The sequence below is a fragment of the Bombina bombina genome, chromosome 11, assembly GCF_027579735.1.
Source record: "Bombina bombina isolate aBomBom1 chromosome 11, aBomBom1.pri, whole genome shotgun sequence".
In the NCBI taxonomy this organism is placed as follows: Eukaryota; Metazoa; Chordata; class Amphibia; order Anura; family Bombinatoridae; genus Bombina; species Bombina bombina.
This window is the reverse complement of record NC_069509.1, coordinates 9,067,868-9,089,357: the sequence shown is the minus strand read 5'-3', so window position 1 is coordinate 9,089,357 and position 21,490 is coordinate 9,067,868. Positions and strand designations below refer to the sequence as shown.

The following is a 21,490-nucleotide window of genomic DNA, read 5'->3' as shown; positions in this document are numbered from 1 at the left end:
AAATTTGTTTGTTATTTTTCGTAATCTAGTGTTTGCTATTTTTTGTAATTTTAGAATTAATTATTTTTAGTAGTGTTAGTTTTTTTTAATGTGTAATTTAGTTTATTTAATTGATAGTTATTTTAATTTTAGTATAATAGTTATGTTAGGTTAATTTATAGTTTGAACTCAGTTTTTTTTTATTTCACAGGTAAGTTTTTATTTATTTTAAGATAGGGATATTGTTATTTTAATTTAAAGTTAGGGGGTTGTTAGGTTTAGTGGTTAATAGTTTAATTTAGTTTTTTGCGATGTGGGGGGCTGGCGGTTTAGGGGTTATTAGGTTTATTTAGTGGCAGTGATGTGGGAGGCCAGAGGATTATTGGTTAATAACTTTATTTAGAAGCGGCGATGTCGGGGAGCGGCGGAATAGGGGTTAATAGCTTTAATATAGTGTGGGCGATGTTGGGGAGCAGGGGAATAGGGGTTAATAGCTTTATTATAGTGTGGCCGATGTTGGGATGCAGGGGAATAGGGGTTAATAACTTTATTATAGTGGCAGCGATGTCGGGGAGCGGCGGACTAGGGGTTAATAACTTTTATTAGTGGCGGCGATGTTGGGAGTGGCAGATTAGGGGTTAATAACTTTATTTAGGTGTCGGCGATGTTGGGGGCGGCAGATTAGGGGTGTTTAGACTTGGGGTTTATGTAAGGGTGTTAGGTTTAAACGTAACTTTTTTATCCCCATAGACATCAATGGGGTTGCGTTACGGCAATCACCATGCCGCGCTTCAGGTGTTATTTTTTTTCTAACAAGCTCTCCCCATTGATGTCTATGGGGAAAGCGTGCACAAGCACATATTCTCAGCCCTTGGATTTTGTGCGGTATGGAGCTCATCACCACCATATTGCACGCACAAGGAGGCTTTTCAAAAACTTGTAATGGCAGCGATATGCCGGGTGAAATAACGCAACTTTTGTTGCATTTGTTTCGCACCCTCTATAGCGCAAAACTTGTAATCTAGGTAAGAGAGAGAGAGAAAAAGGAAATACAGATAAAATGGACACAGTGAATGAAAAGAGCTTTACAAAATGACAACTAGGAGTAGGTTCTGACACACCACTTGAAGCAACCACAGTCAACTGAAAATAGCCAGAAGCTAATAAGATAACATAATAATTAGAATGGAAATGCATCTGACAAACAGTTCTTAAAAGACCTAAAACCATCTCCATCATTTCTTAACCTGTAATTGGTAAGCACTTATCAAACGCACATAATCTACAGTCAAACATTAAACATTCTAGCTGACCAATCAATAATTAGCAGTCACATGTAGTAGCGCTACTGAATAATGTGACCTCTATATAGACAAATAGAGAAAGACACTAACCAGCTTTCAAAGATTTAGGGTCATAGCCAAGAGTATCAGTAGCAAGAGATGGAGACCTGTATGGTGACTGTCCGCGAGATCCTAAAGAAAACAGATAGACATTAATGAGTCAAACAGGGTACATTGTATAGGTATATTTCAGTGGTAGTGATTACAGTGACACCCTGTGGTTACTTTGTATATTGCAAATTATTTTCCAATGGTAGCATGACAGGACACTCTATGGTCACGTTGTATGTTGTAAAGTGTATTCCTATGGTAGTAGCAACATATCTTCCCTCACTCAGAGGGCAAAACCTTCCCTCACTCTGAGGACAAAACCTTCCCTCACTCTGAGGACAAAACCTTCCCTCACTCAGAGGGCAAAACCTTCCCTCACTCAGAGGGCAAAACCTTCCCTCACTGAGAGGGCAAAACCTTCCCTCACTCAGAGGGCAAAACCTTCCCTCACTCAGAGGGCAAAACCTTCCCTCACTTGGAGGACAAAACCTTCCCTCACTTGGAGGACAAAACTTTCTCTCTCTCTCTGGGGACAAAACCTTCCCTTTTCCCTAGGAATTCTGGGAGAATTCCAACTCAGATCCAGTAAACTAATTGGCATAATCTCAAGAGATTTACAAGATACATAACCAATATATTAGTCTTACACCTTAAAAATAGTTTTTAATTGAAAAAAGAAAGACACACCTATAGAGGGAGGGTTGGGAGCTGCCAATAGAGACTAAGAAGTTAGGTACCAACAGAATCAAATAAAAAGTAACGTCCATCTGCCAGTGCAATAGCCACAAACCAGCAGATACCACAACAACCTGTTCCAGAGGAGAACTTATCTCAGCAATTCCATCTAATCTACATGACATGAGTTGTCCTACAACACTTGACCTGTAAACTGTATTTAGTCACAAGTGACACTGAGCATTAACACAAAGACAGTGAATAGAGCGCAGCTAACCAGCTTTGTAGGACTTGGGGTCATAAGTGACACTGTCAGTCGCAAGAGGTTGAGATCTGTATGGTAGTTGCCCAAGAGCCCCTGCAGAGAACATAAAAAACAGTGAGTACTTAATACCCAGTATTATAGGGCAAATAAAGTCTCATTATTTATCTATCAAAAATTATACATTCAACTATTTAATATATTATTATATAAAGCAAAGCCATAGATATGTACTGGCAATTCATATATATGCCTGTGTCACGCAAAAAAACATTATAATGTATAGTGTTGTATTAATGCATAAATATAACTAGTGACAATGACAATAACTAGTGACAATGACTATAACTAGTGACTAGTGACTATAACTAGTGACAATGACTATAACTAGTGACTAGTGACAATGACTATAACTAGTGACAATGACTATAACTAGTGACTAGTGACAATGACAATAACTAGTGACTAGTGACAATGACTATAACTAGTGACAATGACTATAACTAGTGACTAGTGACAATGACTATGACTAGTGACAATGACTATAACTAGTGACAATGACTATAACTAGTGACTAGTGACAATGACTATACCTAGTAACAATGACTATAACTAGTGACTAGTGACAATGACTATAACTAGTGTCTAGTGACAATGACTATAACTAGTGACTAGTGACAATGACTATAACTAGGGACAATGACTATAACTAGTGACTAGTGACAATGACTATACCTAGTAACAATGACTATAACTAGTGACTAGTGACAATGACTATAACTAGTGTCTAGTGACAATGACTATAACTAGTGACTAGTGACAATGACTATAACTAGTGACAATGACTATAACTAGTGACTAGTGACAATGACTATAACTAGTGACAATGACTATAGCACTTCAAATATAGACCTTTATTCCAAATGTAGCAGGGTCACAAAAAAGCAACGTTTCAGGCCTTATGCACATGAAAAGCAAAGTTTTGTGCCTCATGCCCTTAATCATGCACGACTATGTGACCCTGCTACATTTTTAATAAAGTTCTTTTATTTTAAGTGCTGCTGTGTGTGGACTTACAGTTTTAAGGTTGGACTGCAACCTTGTCAGTGTGCACTACACAGGAGGTGCTGTGTTTCTCTTGCATAACTAGTGATAATGACTATAACAAGTTACTAGTGACAATGACGTTAACTAGTGACAATGACTATAACTAGTGCTTAGTGACAATTACGTTAACTAGTGACAATTACGTTAACTAGTGCTTAGTGAGAATGACTATAAGTAGTGACAATGACTATAACTAGTTACTAGTGACAATGACATAAACTAGTGACAATGACTATAACTAGTGCCTAGTGACAATTACTATAACTAGTGACAATGACTATAACTAGTGATAATGACTATAATTAGTGACAATGACTATAACTAGTGACAATGATCTCTGTGTAAACTGCAGGGTTAGTTCTTAGTAGTAATAATGACAATGACATATTGTGGTCACTAAGCATATTGCAGGGCTAAAGAGATGAAAAACCCACAAATGTCTTTAGTAATTCAGACAGAACATAAAATTATTAAAAAAAAGTTTCCAATTTCTTTCTATTATTAAATTTGCTTTGTTCCCATGATATTCTATGCTTAAGAGATACCTAGGTAGTATCTGTAGCACTACATGACAGGTAATAGTGCTGTTATCTAGTGCTCTTGCTAATGTATAATATTGTGTGTTATAGAGATACCTAGGTAGTATCTGTAGCACTACATGACAGGTAATAGTGCTGTTATCTAGTGCTCTTGCTAATGTATAATATTGTGTGTTATAGAGATACCTAGGTAGTATCTTTAGCACTACATGACTGGTAATAGTACTGTTATCTAGTGTTCTTGCTAATGTATAATATTGTGTATTATAGAGGTACCTAGGTAGCATCTGTAGCACTACATGACAGGTAATAGTGCTGTTATCTAGTGCTCTTGCTAATGTATAATATTGTGTTATAGAGATACCTAGGTAGTATCTGTAACACTACATGACAGGTGATAGTGCTGTTATCTAGTGCTCTTGCTAATGTATAATATTGTGTTATAGAGATACCTAGGTAGTATCTGTAGCACTACATGACAGGTAATAGTGCTGTTATCTAGTGCTCTTGCTAATGTATAATATTGTGTGTTATAGAGATACCTAGGTACCATCTGTAGCACTACATGACAGGTAATAGTGCTGTTATCTAGTGCTCTTGCTAATGTATAATATTGTGTGTTATAGAGATACCTAGGTAGTATCTGTAGCACTACATGACAGGTAATAGTGCTGTTATCTAGTGCTCTTGCTAATGTATAATATTGTATGTTATAGAGATACCTAGGTAGTATCTGTAGCACTACATGACAGGTAATAGTGCTGTTATCTAGTGCTCTTGCTAATGTATAATATTGTGTGTTATAGAGATACCTAGGTAGTATCTGTAGCACTACATGACAGGTAATAGTGCTGTTATCTAGTGCTCTTGCTAATGTATAATATTGTGTTATAGAGATACCTAGGTAGTATCTGTAGCACTACATGACAGGTAATAGTGCTGTTATCTAGTGCTCTTGGTAATGTATAATATTGTGTTATAGAGATACCTAGGTAGTATCTGTAGCACTACATGACAGGTAATAGTGCTGTTATCTAGTGATCTTGCTAATGTATAATATTATGTGTTATAGAGATACCTAGGTAGTATCTGTAGCACTACATGACAGGTAATAGTGCTGTTATCTAGTGCTCTTGCTAATGTATAATATTGTGTGTTATAGAGATACCTAGGTAGTATCTGTAGCACTACATGACAGGTAATAGTGCTGTTATCTAGTGCTCTTGCTAATGTATAATATTGTGTGTTATAGAGATACCTAGGTAGTATCTGTAGCACTACATGACAGGTAATAGTGCTGTTATCTAGTGCTCTTGCTAATGTATAATATTGTATGTTATAGAGATACCTAGGTAGTATCTGTAGCACTACATGACAGGTAATAGTGCTGTTATCTAGTGCTCTTGCTAATGTATAATATTGTGTGTTATAGAGATACCTAGGTAGTATCTGTAGCACTACATGACAGGTAATAGTGCTGTTATCTAGTGCTCTTGCTAATGTATAATATTGTGTTATAGAGATACCTAGGTAGTATCTGAGTATCTGTAGCACTACATGACAGGTAATAGTGCTGTTATCTAGTGCTCTTGGTAATGTATAATATTGTGTTATAGAGATACCTAGGTAGTATCTGTAGCACTACATGACAGGTAATAGTGCTGTTATCTAGTGATCTTGCTAATGTATAATATTATGTGTTATAGAGATACCTAGGTAGTATCTGTAGCACTACATGACAGGTAATAGTGCTGTTATCTAGTGCTCTTGCTAATGTATAATATTGTGTGTTATAGAGATACCTAGGTAGTATCTGTAGCACTACATGACAGGTAATAGTGCTGTTATCTAGTGCTCTTGCTAATGTATAATATTGTGTGTTATAGAGATACCTAGGTAGTATCTGTAGCACTACATGACAGGTAATAGTGCTGTTATCTAATGCTCTTGCTAATGTATAATATTGTATGTTATAGAGATACCTAGGTAGTATCTGTAGCACTACATGACAGGTAATAGTGCTGTTATCTAGTGCTCTTGCTAATGTATAATATTGTGTGTTATAGAGATACCTAGGTAGTATCTGTAGTACTACATGACAGGTAATAGTGCTGTTGTCTAGAGCTCTTGCTAATGTATAATATTATGTTTATAGAGATAACTAGGTAGTATCTGCAGCACTACATGACAGGAAATAGTGCTGTTATCTAGTGCACTTGCTAATGTATAATATTGTGTGTTATAGAGATACCTAGGTAGTATCTGTAGCACTACATGACAGGTAATAGTGCTGTTATCTAGTGCTCTTGCTAATGTATAATATTGTGTTATAGAGATACCTAGGTAGTATCTGTAGCACTACATGACAGGTAATAGTGCTGTTATCTAGTGCTCTTGCTAATGTATAATATTGTGTGTTATAGAGATACCTAGGTAGTATCTGTAGCACTACATGACAGGTAATAGTGCTGTTATCTAGTGCTCTTGCTAATGTATAATATTGTGTTATAGAGATACCTAGGTAGCATCTGTAGCACTACATGACAGGTAATAGTGTTGTTATCTAGTGTTCTTGCTAATGTATAATATTATGTGTTATAGAGATACCTAGGTAGTATATGTAGCACTACATGACAGGTAATAGTGCTGTTATCTAGTGCTCTTGCTAATGTATAATATTGTGTTATAGAGATACCTAGGTAGTATCTGTAGCACTACATGACAGGTAATAGTGCTGTTATCTAGTGATCTTGCTAATGTATAATATTGTGTGTTATAGAGATACCTAGGTAGTATCTGTAGCACTACATGACAGGTAATAGTGCTGTTATCTAGTGCTCTTGCTAATGTATAATATTGTGTTATAGAGATACCTAGGTAGCATCTGTAGCACTACATGACAGGTAATAGTGTTGTTATCTAGTGTTCTTGCTAATGTATACTATTATGTGTTATAGAGATACCTAGGTAGTATATGTAGCACTACATGACAGGTAATAGTGCTGATATCTAGTGCTCTTGCTAATGTATAATATTGTGTTATAGAGATACCTAGGTAGTATCTGTAGCACTACATGACAGGTAATAGTGCTGATATCTAGTGCTCTTGCTAATGTATAATATTGTGTTATAGAGATACCTAGGTAGTATCTGTAGCACTACATGACAGGTAATAGTGCTGTTATCTAGTGCTCTTGCTAATGTATAATATTGTGTTATAGAGATACCTAGGTAGTATCTGTAGCACTACATGACAGGTAATAGTGCTGTTATCTAGTGCTCTTGCTAATGTATAATATTGTATGTTATAGAGATACCTAGGTAGTATATGTAGCACTACATGACAGGTAATAGTGCTGTTATCTAGTGCTCTTGCTAATGTATAATATTGTGTTATAGAGATACCTAGGTAGTATCTGTAGCACTACATGACAGGTAATAGTGCTGTTATCTAGTGCTCTTGCTAATGTATAATATTGTGTGTTATAGAGATACCTAGGTAGTATATGTAGCACTACATGACAGGTAATAGTGCTGTTATCTAGTGCTCTTGCTAATGTATAATATTGTGTTATAGAGATACCTAGGTAGTATCTGTAGCACTACATGACAGGTAATAGTGCTGTTATCTAGTGCTCTTGCTAATGTATAATATTGTGTGTTATAAAGATACCTAGGTAGTATCTGTAGCACTACATGACAGGTAATAGTGCTGTTATCTAGTGCTCTTGCTAATGTATATTATTGTGTGTTATAAAGATACCTAGGTAGTATCTGTAGCACTACATGACAGGTAATAGTGCTGTTATCTAGTGCTCTTGCTAATGTATAATATTGTGTTATAGAGATACCTAGGTAGCATCTGTAGCACTACATGACAGGTAATAGTGCTGTTATCTAGTGCTCTTGCTAATGTATAATATTGTGTTATAGAGATACCTAGGAAGTATCTGTAGTACTACATGACAGGTAATAGTGCTGTTATCTAGTGCGCTTGCTAATGTATAATATTATGTGTTATAGAGATACCTAGGTAGTATCTGTAGCACTACATGACAGGCAATAGTGCTGTTATCTAGTGCGCTTGCTAATGTATAATATTATGTGTTATAGAGATACCTAGGTAGTATCTGTAGCACTACATGACAGGTAATAGTGCTGTTATCTAGTGCTCTTGCTAATGTATAAAATTGTGTGTTATAGAGATACCTAGGTAGTATCTGTAGCACTACATGACAGGTAATAGTGCTGTTATCTAGTGCTCTTGATAATGTATAATATTGTGTTATAGAGATACCTAGGTAGTATCTGTAGCACTACATGACAGGTAATAGTGCTGTTATCTAGTGCTCTTGCTAATGTATAATATTGTATTATAGAGATACCTAGGTAGTATCTGTAGCACTACATGACAGGTAATAGTGCTGTTATCTAGTGCCCTTGCTAATGTATAATATTGTGTGTTATAGATATACCTAGGTAGCATCTGTAGCAGTACATGACAGGTAATAGTGATGTTATCTAATGCTCTTGCTAATGTATAATATTATGTGTTATAGAGATACCTAGGTAGTATCTGTAGCACTACATGACAGGTAATAGTGCTGTTATCTAATGCTCTTGCTAATGGAATAATATTGTGTTATAGAGATACCTAGGTAGTATCTGTAGCACTACATGACAGGTAATAGTGCTGTTATCTAGTGCTCTTGCTAATGTATAATATTGTGTTATAGAGATACCTAGGTAGTATCTGTAGCACTACATGACAGGTAATAGTGCTGTTATCTAGTGCTCTTGCTAATGTATAATATTGTGTGTTATAGAGATACCTAGGTAGTATCTGTAGTACTACATGACAGGTAATAGTGCTGTTATCTAGTGCTCTTGCTAATGTATAATATTGTGTGTTATAGAGATACCTAGGTAGTATCTGTAGCACTACATGACAGGTAATAGTGCTGTTATCTAGTGCTCTTGCTAATGTATAATATTGTGTTATAGAGATACCTAGGTAGTATCTGTAGCACTACATGACAGGTAATAGTGCTGTTATCTAGTGCTCTTGCTAATGTATAATATTGTGTGTTATAGAGATACCTAGGTAGTATCTGTAGTACTACATGACAGGTAATAGTGCTGTTATCTAGTGCTCTTGCTAATGTATAATATTGTGTGTTATAGAGATACCTAGGTAGTATCTGTAGCACTACATGACAGGTAATAGTGCTGTTATCTAGTGCTCTTGCTAATGTATAATATTGTGTGTTATAGAGATACCTAGGTAGTATCTGTAGCACTACATGACCGGTAATAGTGCTGTTATCTAGTGCTCTTGCTAATGTATAATATTGTGTTATAGAGATACCTAGGTAGCATCTGTAGCACTACATGACAGGTAATAGTGTTGTTATCTAGTGTTCTTGCTAATGTATAATATTATGTGTTATAGAGATACCTAGGTAGTATATGTAGCACTACATGACAGGTAATAGTGCTGATATCTAGTGCTCTTGCTAATGTATAATATTGTGTTATAGAGATACCTAGGTAGTATCTGTAGCACTACATGACAGGTAATAGTGCTGATATCTAGTGCTCTTGCTAATGTATAATATTGTGTTATAGAGATACCTAGGTAGTATCTGTAGCACTACATGACAGGTAATAGTGCTGTTATCTAGTGCTCTTGCTAATGTATAATATTGTGTTATAGAGATACCTAGGTAGTATCTGTAGCACTACATGACAGGTAATAGTGCTGTTATCTAGTGCTCTTGCTAATGTATAATATTGTATGTTATAGAGATACCTAGGTAGTATATGTAGCACTACATGACAGGTAATAGTGCTGTTATCTAGTGCTCTTGCTAATGTATAATATTGTGTTATAGAGATACCTAGGTAGTATCTGTAGCACTACATGACAGGTAATAGTGCTGTTATCTAGTGCTCTTGCTAATGTATAATATTGTGTGTTATAGAGATACCTAGGTAGTATATGTAGCACTACATGACAGGTAATAGTGCTGTTATCTAGTGCTCTTGCTAATGTATAATATTGTGTTATAGAGATACCTAGGTAGTATCTGTAGCACTACATGACAGGTAATAGTGCTGTTATCTAGTGCTCTTGCTAATGTATAATATTGTGTGTTATAAAGATACCTAGGTAGTATCTGTAGCACTACATGACAGGAAATAGTGCTGTTATCTAGTGCTCTTGCTAATGTATAATATTGTGTGTTATAAAGATACCTAGGTAGTATCTGTAGCACTACATGACAGGTAATAGTGCTGTTATCTAGTGCTCTTGCTAATGTATAATATTGTGTTATAGAGATACCTAGGTAGCATCTGTAGCACTACATGACAGGTAATAGTGCTGTTATCTAGTGCTCTTGCTAATGTATAATATTGTGTTATAGAGATACCTAGGAAGTATCTGTAGTACTACATGACAGGTAATAGTGCTGTTATCTAGTGCGCTTGCTAATGTATAATATTATGTGTTATAGAGATACCTAGGTAGTATCTGTAGCACTACATGACAGGCAATAGTGCTGTTATCTAGTGCGCTTGCTAATGTATAATATTATGTGTTATAGAGATACCTAGGTAGTATCTGTAGCACTACATGACAGGTAATAGTGCTGTTATCTAGTGCTCTTGCTAATGTATAAAATTGTGTGTTATAGAGATACCTAGGTAGTATCTGTAGCACTACATGACAGGTAATAGTGCTGTTATCTAGTGCTCTTGATAATGTATAATATTGTGTTATAGAGATACCTAGGTAGTATCTGTAGCACTACATGACAGGTAATAGTGCTGTTATCTAGTGCTCTTGCTAATGTATAATATTGTATTATAGAGATACCTAGGTAGTATCTGTAGCACTACATGACAGGTAATAGTGCTGTTATCTAGTGCCCTTGCTAATGTATAATATTGTGTGTTATAGATATACCTAGGTAGCATCTGTAGCAGTACATGACAGGTAATAGTGATGTTATCTAATGCTCTTGCTAATGTATAATATTATGTGTTATAGAGATACCTAGGTAGTATCTGTAGCACTACATGACAGGTAATAGTGCTGTTATCTAATGCTCTTGCTAATGGAATAATATTGTGTTATAGAGATACCTAGGTAGTATCTGTAGCACTACATGACAGGTAATAGTGCTGTTATCTAGTGCTCTTGCTAATGTATAATATTGTGTTATAGAGATACCTAGGTAGTATCTGTAGCACTACATGACAGGTAATAGTGCTGTTATCTAGTGCTCTTGCTAATGTATAATATTGTGTGTTATAGAGATACCTAGGTAGTATCTGTAGTACTACATGACAGGTAATAGTGCTGTTATCTAGTGCTCTTGCTAATGTATAATATTGTGTGTTATAGAGATACCTAGGTAGTATCTGTAGCACTACATGACAGGTAATAGTGCTGTTATCTAGTGCTCTTGCTAATGTATAATATTGTGTTATAGAGATACCTAGGTAGTATCTGTAGCACTACATGCCAGGTAATAGTGCTGTTATCTAGTGCTCTTGCTAATGTATAATATTGTGTGTTATAGAGATACCTAGGTAGTATCTGTAGTACTACATGACAGGTAATAGTGCTGTTATCTAGTGCTCTTGCTAATGTATAATATTGTGTGTTATAGAGATACCTAGGTAGTATCTGTAGCACTACATGACAGGTAATAGTGCTGTTATCTAGTGCTCTTGCTAATGTATAATATTGTGTTATAGAGATACCTAGGTAGCATCTGTAGCACTACATGACAGGTAATAGTGCTGTTATCTAGTGCTCTTGCTAATGTATAATATTGTGTTATATAGAGATACCTAGGTAGTATCTGTAGCACTACATGACAGGTAATAGTGCTGTTATCTAGTGCTCTTGCTAATGTATAATATTGTGTGTTATAGAGATACCTAGGTAGTATCTGTAGCACTACATGACAGGTAATAGTGCTGCTATCTAGTGCTCTTGCTAATGTATAATATTGCGTTATAGAGATACCTAGGTAGTATCTGTAGCACTACATGACAGGTAATAGTGCTGTTATCTAGTGCTCTTGCTAATGTATAATATTGTGTGTTATAGAGATACCTAGGTAGTATCTGTAGCACTACATGACAGGTAATAGTGCTGCTATCTAGTGCTCTTGCTAATGTATAATATTGTGTGTTATAGAGATACCTAGGTAGTATCTGTAGCACTACATGACAGGTAATAGTGCTGTTATCTAGTGATCTTGCTAATGTATAATATTATGTGTTATAGAGATACCTAGGTAGTATCTGTAGCACTACATGACAAGTAATAGTGCTGTTATTTAGTACCCTTGCTAATGTATAATATTATGTTATAGAGATACCTAGGTAGTATCTGTAGCACTACATGACAGGTAATAGTGCAGTTATCTAGTGCTCTTGCTAATGTATAATATTGTGTGTTATAGAGATACCTAGGTAGTATCTGTAGCACTACATGACAGGTAATAGAGCTGTTATCTAGTGCTCTTGCTAATGTATAATATTGTGTGTTATAGAGATACCTAGGTAGTATCTGTAGCATTACATGACAGGTAATAGTGCTGTTATCTAGTGCTCTTGCTAATGTATAATATTGTGTTATAGAGATACCTAGGTAGCATCTGTAGCACTACATGACAGGTAATAGTGCTGTTATCTAGTGATCTTGCTAATGTATAATATTGTGTTATAGAGATACCTAGGTAGCATCTGTAGCACTACATGACAGCTAATAGTGCTGTTATCTAGTGCTCTTGCTAATGTATAATATTGTGTTATAGAGATACCTAGGTAGTATCTGTAGCACTACATGACAGTTAATAGTGCTGTTATCTAGTGCTCTTGCTAATGTATAATATTGTGTGTTATAGAGATACCTAGGTAGTATCTGTAGCACTACATGACAGGTAATAGTGCTGTTATCTAGTGCTCTTACTAATGTATAATATTGTGTGTTATAGAGATACCTAGGTAGTGTCTGTAGCACTACATGACAGGTAATAGTGCTGTTATCTAGTGCTCATGCTAATGTATAATATTGTGTGTTATAGAGATACCTAAGTATTATCTGTAGCACTACATGACAGGTAATAGTGCTGTTATCTAGTGCTCTTGCTATTGTATAATATTATGTGTTATAGAGATACCTAGGTAGTACCTTTAGCACTACATGACAGGTAATAGTGCTGTTATCTAGTGCTCTTGCTAATGTATAATATTGTGTGTTATAGAGATACCTAGGTAGTACCTTTAGCACTACATGACAGGTAATAGTGCTGTTATCTAGTGCTCTTGCTAATGTATATTATTGTGGGTTATAGAGATACCTAGGTAGTATCTGTAGCACTACATGACAGGTAATAGTGCTGTTATCTAGTGCTCTTGCTAATGTATAATATTGTGTGTTATAGAGATACCTAGGTAGTATCTGTATCACTACATGACAGGTAATAGTGCTGTTATCTAGTGCTCTTGCTAATGTATAATATTGTGTGTTATAGAGATACCTAGGTAGTATCTGTAGCACTACATGACAGGTAATAGTGCTGTTATCTAGTGCTCTTGCTAATGTATAATATTGTGTTATAGAGATACCTAGGTAGTATCTGTAGCACTACATGACAGGTAATAGTGCTGTTATCTAGTGCTCTTGCTAATGTATAATATTGTGTGTTATAGATACACCTAGGTAGTATCTGTAGCACTACATGACAGGTAATAGTGCTGTTATCTAGTGCTCTTGCTAATGTATAATATTGTGTTATAAAGATACCTAGGTACTCTCTGTAGCACTACATGACAGGTAATAGTGCTGTTATCTAGTGTTCTTGCTAATGTATAATATTGTGTGTTATAGAGATACCTAGGTAGTATCTGTAGCACTACATGACAGGTAATAGTGCTGTTATCTAGTGCTCTTGCTAATGTATAATATTGTGTGTTATAGAGATACCTAGGTAGTATCTGTAGCACTACATGACATGTAATAATGCTGTTATCTAGTGCTCTTGCTAATGTATAATATTGTGTGTTATAGAGATACCTAGGTAGTATCTGTAGCACTACATGACAGGTAATAGTGCTGTTATCTAGTGCTCTTGCTAATGTATAATATTGTGTGTTATAGAGATACCTAGGTAGTATCTGTAGCACTACATGACAGGTAATAGTGCTGTTATCTAGTGCTCTTGCTAATGTACAATATTGTGTTATAGAGATACCTAGGTAGTCTCTGTAGCACTACATGACAGGTAATAGTGCTGTTATCTAGTGTTCTTGCTAATGTATAATATTGTGTGTTATAGAGATACCTAGGTAGTATCTGTAGCACTACATGACAGGTAATAGTGCTGTTATCTAGTGGTCTTGCTAATATATAATATTGTGTGTTATAGAGATACCTAGGTAGTATCTGTAGCACTACATGACAGGTAATAGTGCTGTTATCTAGTGCTCTTGCTAATGTATAATATTGTGTGTTATAGAGATACCTAGGTAGCATCTGTAGCATTACATGACAGGTAATAGTGCTGTTATCTAGTGCTCTTGCTAATGTATAATATTGTGTGTTATAGAGATACCTAGGTAGTATCTGTAGCACTACATGACAGGTAATAGTGCTGTTATCTAGTGCTCTTGCTAATGTATAATATTGTGTTATAGAGATACCTAGGTAGTATCTGTAGCACTAAATGACAGGTAATAGTGCTGTTATCTAGTGCTCTTGCTAATGTATAATATTGTGTGTTATAGAGATACCTAGGTAGCATCTGTAGCATTACATGACAGGTAATAGTGCTGTTATCTAGTGCTCTTGCTAATGTATAATATTGTGTGTTATAGAGATACCTAGGTAGTATCTGTAGCACTACATGACAGGTAATAGTGCTGTTATCTAGTGCTCTTGCTAATGTATAATATTGTGTGTTATACAGATACCTAGGTAGTATCTGTAGCACTACATGACAGGTAATAGTGCTGTTATCTAGTGCTCTTGCTAATGTATAATATTGTGTGTTATAGAGATACCTAGGTAGTATCTGTAGCACTACATGACAGGTAATAGTGCTGTTATCTAGTGCTCTTGCTAATGTATAATATTGTGTGTTATAGAGATACCTAGGTAGTATCTGTAGCACTACATGACAGGTAATAGTGCTGTTATCTAGTGTTCTTGCTAATGTATAATATTGTGTTATAGAGATACCTAGGTAGCATCTGTAGCACTACATGACAGGTAATAGTGTTGTTATCTAGTGCTCTTGTTAATGTATAATATTGTGTGATATAGAGATACCTAGGTAGTATCTGTAGCACTACATGACAGGTAATAGTGCTGTTATCTAGTGCTCTTGCTAATGTATAATATTGTGCTATAGAGATACCTAGGTAGTATCTGTAGCACTACATGACAGGTAATAGTGTTGTTATCTAGTGCTCTTGTTAATGTATAATATTGTGTGATATAGAGATACCTAGGTAGTATCTGTAGCACTACATGACAGGTAATAGTGCTGTTATCTAGTGCTCTTGCTAATGTATAATATTGTGTGTTATAGAGATACCTAGGTAGTATCTGTAGCACTACATGACAGGTAATAGTGCTGTTATCTAGTGCTCTTGCTAATGTATAATATTGTGTGTTATAGAGATACCTAGGTAGTATCTGTAGCACTACATGACAGGTAATAGTGCTGTTATCTAGTGCTCTTGCTAATGTATAATATTGTGTTATAGAGATACCTAGGTAGTATCTGTAGCACTACATGACAGCTAATAGTGCTGTTATCTAGTGCTCTTGCTAATGTATAATATTATATGTTATAGAGATACCTAGGTAGTATCTGTAGCACTACATGACAGGTAATAGTGCTGTTATCTAGTGCTCTTGCTAATGTATAATATTGTGTGTTATAGAGATACCTAGGTAGTATCTGTAGCACTACATGACAGGTAATAGTGCTGTTATCTAGTGCTCTTGCTAATGTATAATATTGTGTGTTATAGAGATACCTAGGTAGTATCTGTAGCACTACATGACAGGTAATAGTGCTGTTATCTAGTGCTCTTGCTAATGTATAATATTGTGTGTTATAGAGATACCTAGGTAGTATCTGTAGCACTACATGACAGGTAATAGTGCTGTTATCTAGTGCTCTTGCTAATGTATAATATTGTGTTATAGAGATACCTAGGTAGTATCTGTAGCACTACATGACAGGTAATAGTGCTGTTATCTAGTGCTCTTGCTAATGTATAATATTGTGTGTTATAGAGATACCTAGGTAGTATCTGTAGCACTACATGACAGCTAATAGTGCTGTTATCTAGTGCTCTTGCTAATGTATAATATTGTGTTATAGAGATACCTAGGTAGTATCTGTAGCACTACATGACAGGTAATAGTGCTGTTATCTAGTGCTCTTGCTAATCTATATTATTGTGGGTTATAGAGATACCTAGGTAGTATCTGTAGCACTACATGACAGGTAATAGTGCTGTTATCTAGTGCTCTTGCTAATGTATAATATTGTGTGTTATAGAGATACCTAGGTAGTATCTGTATCACTACATGACAGGTAATAGTGCTGTTATCTAGTGCTCTTGCTAATGTATAATATTGTGTGTTATAGAGATACCTAGGTAGTATCTGTAGCACTACATGACAGGTAATAGTGCTGTTATCTAGTGCTCTTGCTAATGTATAATATTGTGTTATAGAGATACCTAGGTAGTATCTGTAGCACTACATGACAGGTAAAAGTGCTGTTATCTAGTGCTCTTGCTAATGTATAATATTGTGTGTTATAGAGATACCTAGGTAGTATCTGTAGCACTACATGACAGGTAAAAGTGCTGTTATCTAGTGCTCTTGCTAATGTATAATAGTGTGTGTTATAGAGATACCTAGGTAGTATCTGTAGCACTACATGACAGGTAATAGTGCTGTTATCTAGTGCTCTTGCTAATGTATAATAGTGTGTGTTATAGAGATACCTAGGTAGTATCTGTAGCACTACATGACAGGTAATAGTGCTGTTATCTAGTGCTCTTGCTAATGTATAATAGTGTGTGTTATAGAGATACCTAGGTAGTATCTGTAGCACTACATGACAGGTAATAGTGCTGTTATCTAGTGCTCTTGCTAATGTATAATATTGTGTTATAGAGATACTTAGGTAGTATCTGTAGAACTACATGACAGGTAATAGTGCTGTTATCTAGTGCTCTTGCTAATGTATAATAGTGTGTGTTATAGAGATACCTAGGTAGTATCTGTAGCACTACATGACAGGTAATAGTGCTGTTATCTAGTGCTCTTGCTAATGTATAATAGTGTGTGTTATAGAGATACCTAGGTAGTATCTGTAGCACTACATGACAGGTAATAGTGCTGTTATCTAGTGCTCTTGCTAATGTATAATATTGTGCTATAGAGATACCTAGGTAGTATCTGTAGCATTACATGACAGGTAATAGTGCTGTTATCTAGTGCTCTTGCTAATGTATAATATTGTGTTATAGAGGTACCTAGGTAGTATCTGTAGCACTACATGACAGGTAATAGTGCTGTTATCTAGTGCTCTTGCTAATGTATAATATTGTGTGTTATAGAGATACCTAGGTAGCATCTGTAGCATTACATGACAGGTAATAGTGCTGTTATCTAGTGATCTTGCTAATGTATAATATTGTGTTATAGAGATACCTAGGTAGTATCTATAGCACTACATGACAGGTAATAGTGCTGTTATCTAGTGCTCTTGCTAAGGTATAATATTGTGTGTTATAGGGATACCTAGGTAGTATCTGTAGCACTACATGACAGGTAATAGTGCTGTTATCTAGTGATCTTGCTAATGTATAATATTGTGTTATAGAGATACCTAGGTAGTATCTGTAGCACTACATGACAGGTAATAGTGCTGTTATCTAATGCTCTTGCTAATGTATAATATTGTGTGTTATAGAGATACCTAGGTAGTATCTGTAGCACTATATGACAGGTAATAGTGCTGTTATCTAGTGCTCTTGCTAATGTATAATATTGTGTGTTATAGAGATACCTAGGTAGTATCTGTAGCACTATATGACAGGTAATAGTGCTGTTATCTAGTGCTCTTGCTAATGTATAATATTGTGTGTTATAGAGATACCTAGGTAGTATCTGTAGCACTATATGACAGGTAATAGTGCTGTTATCTAGTGCTCTTGCTAATGTATAATATTGTGTTATAGAGATACCTAGGTAGTATCTGTAGAACTACATGACAGGTAATAATGCTGTTATCTAGTGCTCTTGCTAATGTATAATAGTGTGTGTTATAGAGATACCTAGGTAGTATCTGTAGCACTACATGACAGGTAATAATGCTGTTATCTAGTGCTCTTGCTAATGTATAATAGTGTGTGTTATAGAGATACCTAGGTAGTATCTGTAGCACTACATGACAGGTAATAGTGCTGTTATCTAGTGCTCTTGCTAATGTATAATAGTGTGTGTTATAGAGATACCTAGGTAGTATCTGTAGCACTACATGACAGGTAATAGTGCTGTTATCTAGTGCTCTTGCTAATGTATAATAGTGTGTGTTATAGAGATACCTAGGTAGTATCTGTAGCACTACATGACAGGTAATAGTGCTGTTATCTAGTGCTCTTGCTAATGTATAATATTGTGTTATAGAGATACTTAGGTAGTATCTGTAGCACTACATGACAGGTAATAGTGCTGTTATCTAGTGCTCTTGCTAATGTATAATATTGTGTTATAGAGATACCGAGGTAGTATCTGTAGCACTACATGACAGGTAATAGTGCTGTTATCTAGTGCTCTTGCTAATGTATAATATTGTGCTATAGAGATACCTAGGTAGTATCTGTAGCATTACATGACAGGTAATAGTGCTGTTATCTAGTGCTCTTGCTAATGTATAATATTGTGTTATAGAGGTACCTAGGTAGTATCTGTAGCACTACATGACAGGTAATAGTGCTGTTATCTAGTGCTCTTGCTAATGTATAATATTGTGTGTTATAGAGATACCTAGGTAGCATCTGTAGCATTACATGACAGGTAATAGTGCTGTTATCTAGTGCTCTTGCTAATGTATAATATTGTGTTATAGAGGTACCTAGGTAGTATCTGTAGCACTACATGACAGGTAATAGTGCTGTTATCTAGTGCTCTTGCTAATGTATAATATTGTGTGTTATAGAGATACCTAGGTAGCATCTGTAGCATTACATGACAGGTAATAGTGTTGTTATCTAGTGCTCTTGCTAATGTATAATAGTGTGTGTTATAGAGATACCGAGGTAGTATCTGTAGCACTACATGACAGGTAATAGTGCTGTTATCTAGTGCTCTTGCTAATGTATAATATTGTGCTATAGAGATACCTAGGTAGTATCTGTAGCATTACATGACAGGTAATAGTGCTGTTATCTAGTGCTCTTGCTAATGTATAATATTGTGTTATAGAGGTACCTAGGTAGTATCTGTAGCACTACATGACAGGTAATAGTGCTGTTATCTAGTGATCTTGCTAATGTATAATATTGTGTTATAGAGATACCTAGGTAGTATCTATAGCACTACATGACAGGTAATAGTGCTGTTATCTAGTGCTCTTGCTAATGTATAATATTGTGTGTTATAGAGATACCTAGGTAGCATCTGTAGCATTACATGACAGGTAATAGTGCTGTTATCTAGTGCTCTTGCTAATGTATAATAGTGTGTGTTATAGAGATACCGAGGTAGTATCTGTAGCACTACATGACAGGTAATAGTGCTGTTATCTAATGCTCTTGCTAATGTATAATATTGTGTGTTATAGAGATACCTAGGTAGTATCTGTAGCACTATATGACAGGTAATAGTGCTGTTATCTAGTGCTCTTGCTAATGTATAATATTGTGTGTTATAGAGATACCTAGGTAGTATCTGTAGCACTACATGACAGGTAATAGTGCTGTTATCTAGTGATCTTGCTAATGTATAATATTGTGTTATAGAGATACCTAGGTAGTATCTATAGCACTACATGACAGGTAATAGTGCTGTTATCTAGTGCTCTTGCTAATGTATAATATTGTGTGTTATAGAGATACCTAGGTAGTATCTGTAGCACTACATGACAGGTAATAGTGCTGTTATCTAGTGATCTTGCTAATGTATAATATTGTGTTATAGAGATACCTAGGTAGTATCTGTAGCACTACATGACAGGTAATAGTGCTGTTATCTAATGCTCTTGCTAATGTATAATATTGTGTGTTATAGAGATACCTAGGTAGTATCTGTAGCACTATATGACAGGTAATAGTGCTGTTATCTAGTGCTCTTGCTAATGTATAATATTGTGTGTTATAGAGATACCTAGGTAGTATCTGTAGCACTATATGACAGGTAATAGTGCTGTTATCTAGTGCTCTTGCTAATGTATAATATTGTGTGTTATAGAGATACCTAGGTAGTATCTGTAGCACTATATGACAGGTAATAGTGCTGTTATCTAGTGCTCTTGCTAATGTATAATATTGTGCTATAGAGATACCTAGGTAGTATCTGTAGCACTACATGACAGGTAATAGTGCTGTTATCTAGTGCTCTTGCTAATGTATAATATTGTGTGTTATAGAGATACCTAGGTAGTATCTGTAGCACTACATGACGGGTAATAGTGCTGTTATCTAGTGCTCTTGCTAATGTATAATATTGTGTTATAGAGATACCTAGGTAGTATCTGTAGCACTACATGACAGGTAATAGTGCTGTTATCTAGTGCTCTTGCTAATGTATAATATTGTGTGTTATAGAGATACCTAGGTAGTATCTGTAGCACTACATGACAGGTAATAGTGCTGTTATCTAGTGCTCTTGCTAATGTATAATATTGTGTGTTATAGATACCTAGGTAGTATCTGTAGCACTACATGACAGGTAATAGTGCTGTTATCTAGTGCTCTTGCTAATGTATAATATTGTGTTATACAGATACCTAGGTAGTATCTGTAGCATTACATGACAGGTAATAGTGCTGTTATCTAGTGCTCTTGCTAATGTATAATATTGTGTGTTATAGAGATACCTAGGTAGTATCTGTAGCACTACATGACAGGTAATAGTGCTGTTATCTAGTGATCTTGCTAATGTATAATATTGTGTGTTATAGAGATACCTAGGTAGTATCTGTAGCACTACATGACAGGTAATAGTGCTGTTATCTAGTGCTCTTGCTAATGTATAATATTGTGTGTTATAGAGATACCTAGGTAGTATCTGTAGCACTACATGACAGGTAATAGTGCTGTTATCTAGTGGTCTTGCTAATATATAATATTGTGTGTTATAGAGATACCTAGGTAGTATCTGTAGCACTACATGACGGGTAATAGTGCTGTTATCTAGTGCTCTTGCTAATGTATAATATTGTGTGTTATAGAGATACCTAGGTAGTATCTGTAGCACT

At 35.5% G+C, this 21,490-nt stretch overlaps 1 protein-coding gene across 1 annotated transcript in view; it reads right to left on the bottom strand.

Moving 5' to 3' along the window:
• LOC128642047 (hornerin-like) overlaps nt 1-21,490 on the bottom strand; it is a 172,197-nt gene that overhangs the window by 64,690 nt on the left and 86,017 nt on the right. The window contains exons 24-25 of the mRNA XM_053694696.1: nt 2,326-2,406; nt 1,374-1,454 (exon numbers count right to left, since the gene is read on the bottom strand). Coding sequence (XP_053550671.1) covers nt 1,374-1,454; nt 2,326-2,406 — 162 coding nt within the window. The remainder of the gene's footprint in view (nt 1-1,373; nt 1,455-2,325; nt 2,407-21,490) is intronic.